The 1187-nt window shown below is 35.4% G+C and overlaps 1 protein-coding gene across 1 annotated transcript; it reads right to left on the minus strand.

The window, feature by feature from the left end:
• Nucleotides 1–581: 581 nt before the first annotated feature.
• LOC142162097 (uncharacterized) lies at nucleotides 582–962 on the minus strand. Its single transcript, XM_075218405.1, has one exon. It carries the CDS (start codon nucleotides 960–962, stop codon nucleotides 582–584), a length of 381 nt encoding a protein of 126 aa, XP_075074506.1.
• Between the last annotated feature and the right edge of the window lie 225 nt (nucleotides 963–1187).

Below are 1187 nucleotides of genomic sequence, written 5' to 3' on the forward strand. Positions count from 1 at the left end.
TATCTGACCTAATGATTTAACGTCTATGACACAAGTAAGCAGAACTTTCATCTAGTGAACTATGATTAATTCCAACATTATATTGAACAGTAAGAAGGGATTCAAAAAAACCAATATCGAGTTTTAACTTATGTAAACCATCATGAAGAAAATCAAAACCATAAAAAATAGCATTTTATATAAATTGAAGCATCCATTTCCAAACTTAAAATCAAATCCAGAAACATCAAGTCTTGAAAGAGAAATCAAATTCCTAGAAACTGAAGGTACATAAAGAGTCTGTAATAGATCAAGGTGACGCCCATTATCCATGATCAAACGACAAGTCCCTATGCCTTCAATTGGAGCCTTTATACTGTTTCCCATGAATAAGAAATCCTTACTTGTATTTGTAGTTTGGATCATAAGGAATCCCCGCAATATAGTAGATACATGAGAAGTTGCACCAGAATTAAGACACCAATTATTATGAGGAACCTCTATTAAATTTGATTCGAAACATACAAAAGCACTGATTGTACCTTTCTTTTCGAACCAAGCTTTACATTTCAGGCAATCTTTCTGATAGTAAGGCAACGAGTTCAGAAAAACTGAACCAAGAAAGAATCATCCACTTTCATCCCCAAGGTCTGAAGTCTTGATGCAATGTTATTCATCTCGATGATATGGTTTTGCATACTACGTGACCCATCAAACTTCATGGTCATGAGTTCAGCCATTAGTGTACCAGTTAGAGACTTATCTGCAGAACAAAAACGTTCTTCCACAAACTTCAGGTATTCCCTGCCACTTTCTGTTTGTGGAATAGTATTCTTAATGTTGTTGGCAATATTCATTCGCATAAACATAAGGCTTAGCCTATTAGAGTGTTCCCATGCTTTATGGAAAGACTTCTCATCCGCACTGCTCGAATCAGTAATGGCAGCGGGCTTATCATTCAGTAAAGCCAAGTCAAGATCCATCACACCTAAGTGGAAATGGACTTGTTCATGCTATTCGGAGAAGTTCAATCCGTTGAATACACTAACAGACGAAGCATGCTAATGAAAAGGAATAGCTGCAAAATAGATAATACATGCTCATAAATCAATATGGATTCAACAAAACAGTTAAAGCATATCGCAATTCTGCTTTGGGTAAATACTACGACACACTATCATAATTTAAATGCCATTTAGTCTTTAATA

Source organism: Nicotiana tabacum, chromosome 7 (genome assembly GCF_000715075.1).
Source record: "Nicotiana tabacum cultivar K326 chromosome 7, ASM71507v2, whole genome shotgun sequence".
Classification (NCBI taxonomy): Eukaryota; Viridiplantae; Streptophyta; class Magnoliopsida; order Solanales; family Solanaceae; genus Nicotiana; species Nicotiana tabacum.

Excerpts from the sequence above, each read along its gene's own strand:
- LOC142162097 (XM_075218405.1), bottom strand. The coding sequence starts at position 962 with ATGGATCTTGACTTGGCTTTACTGAATGATAAGCCCGCTGCCATTACT.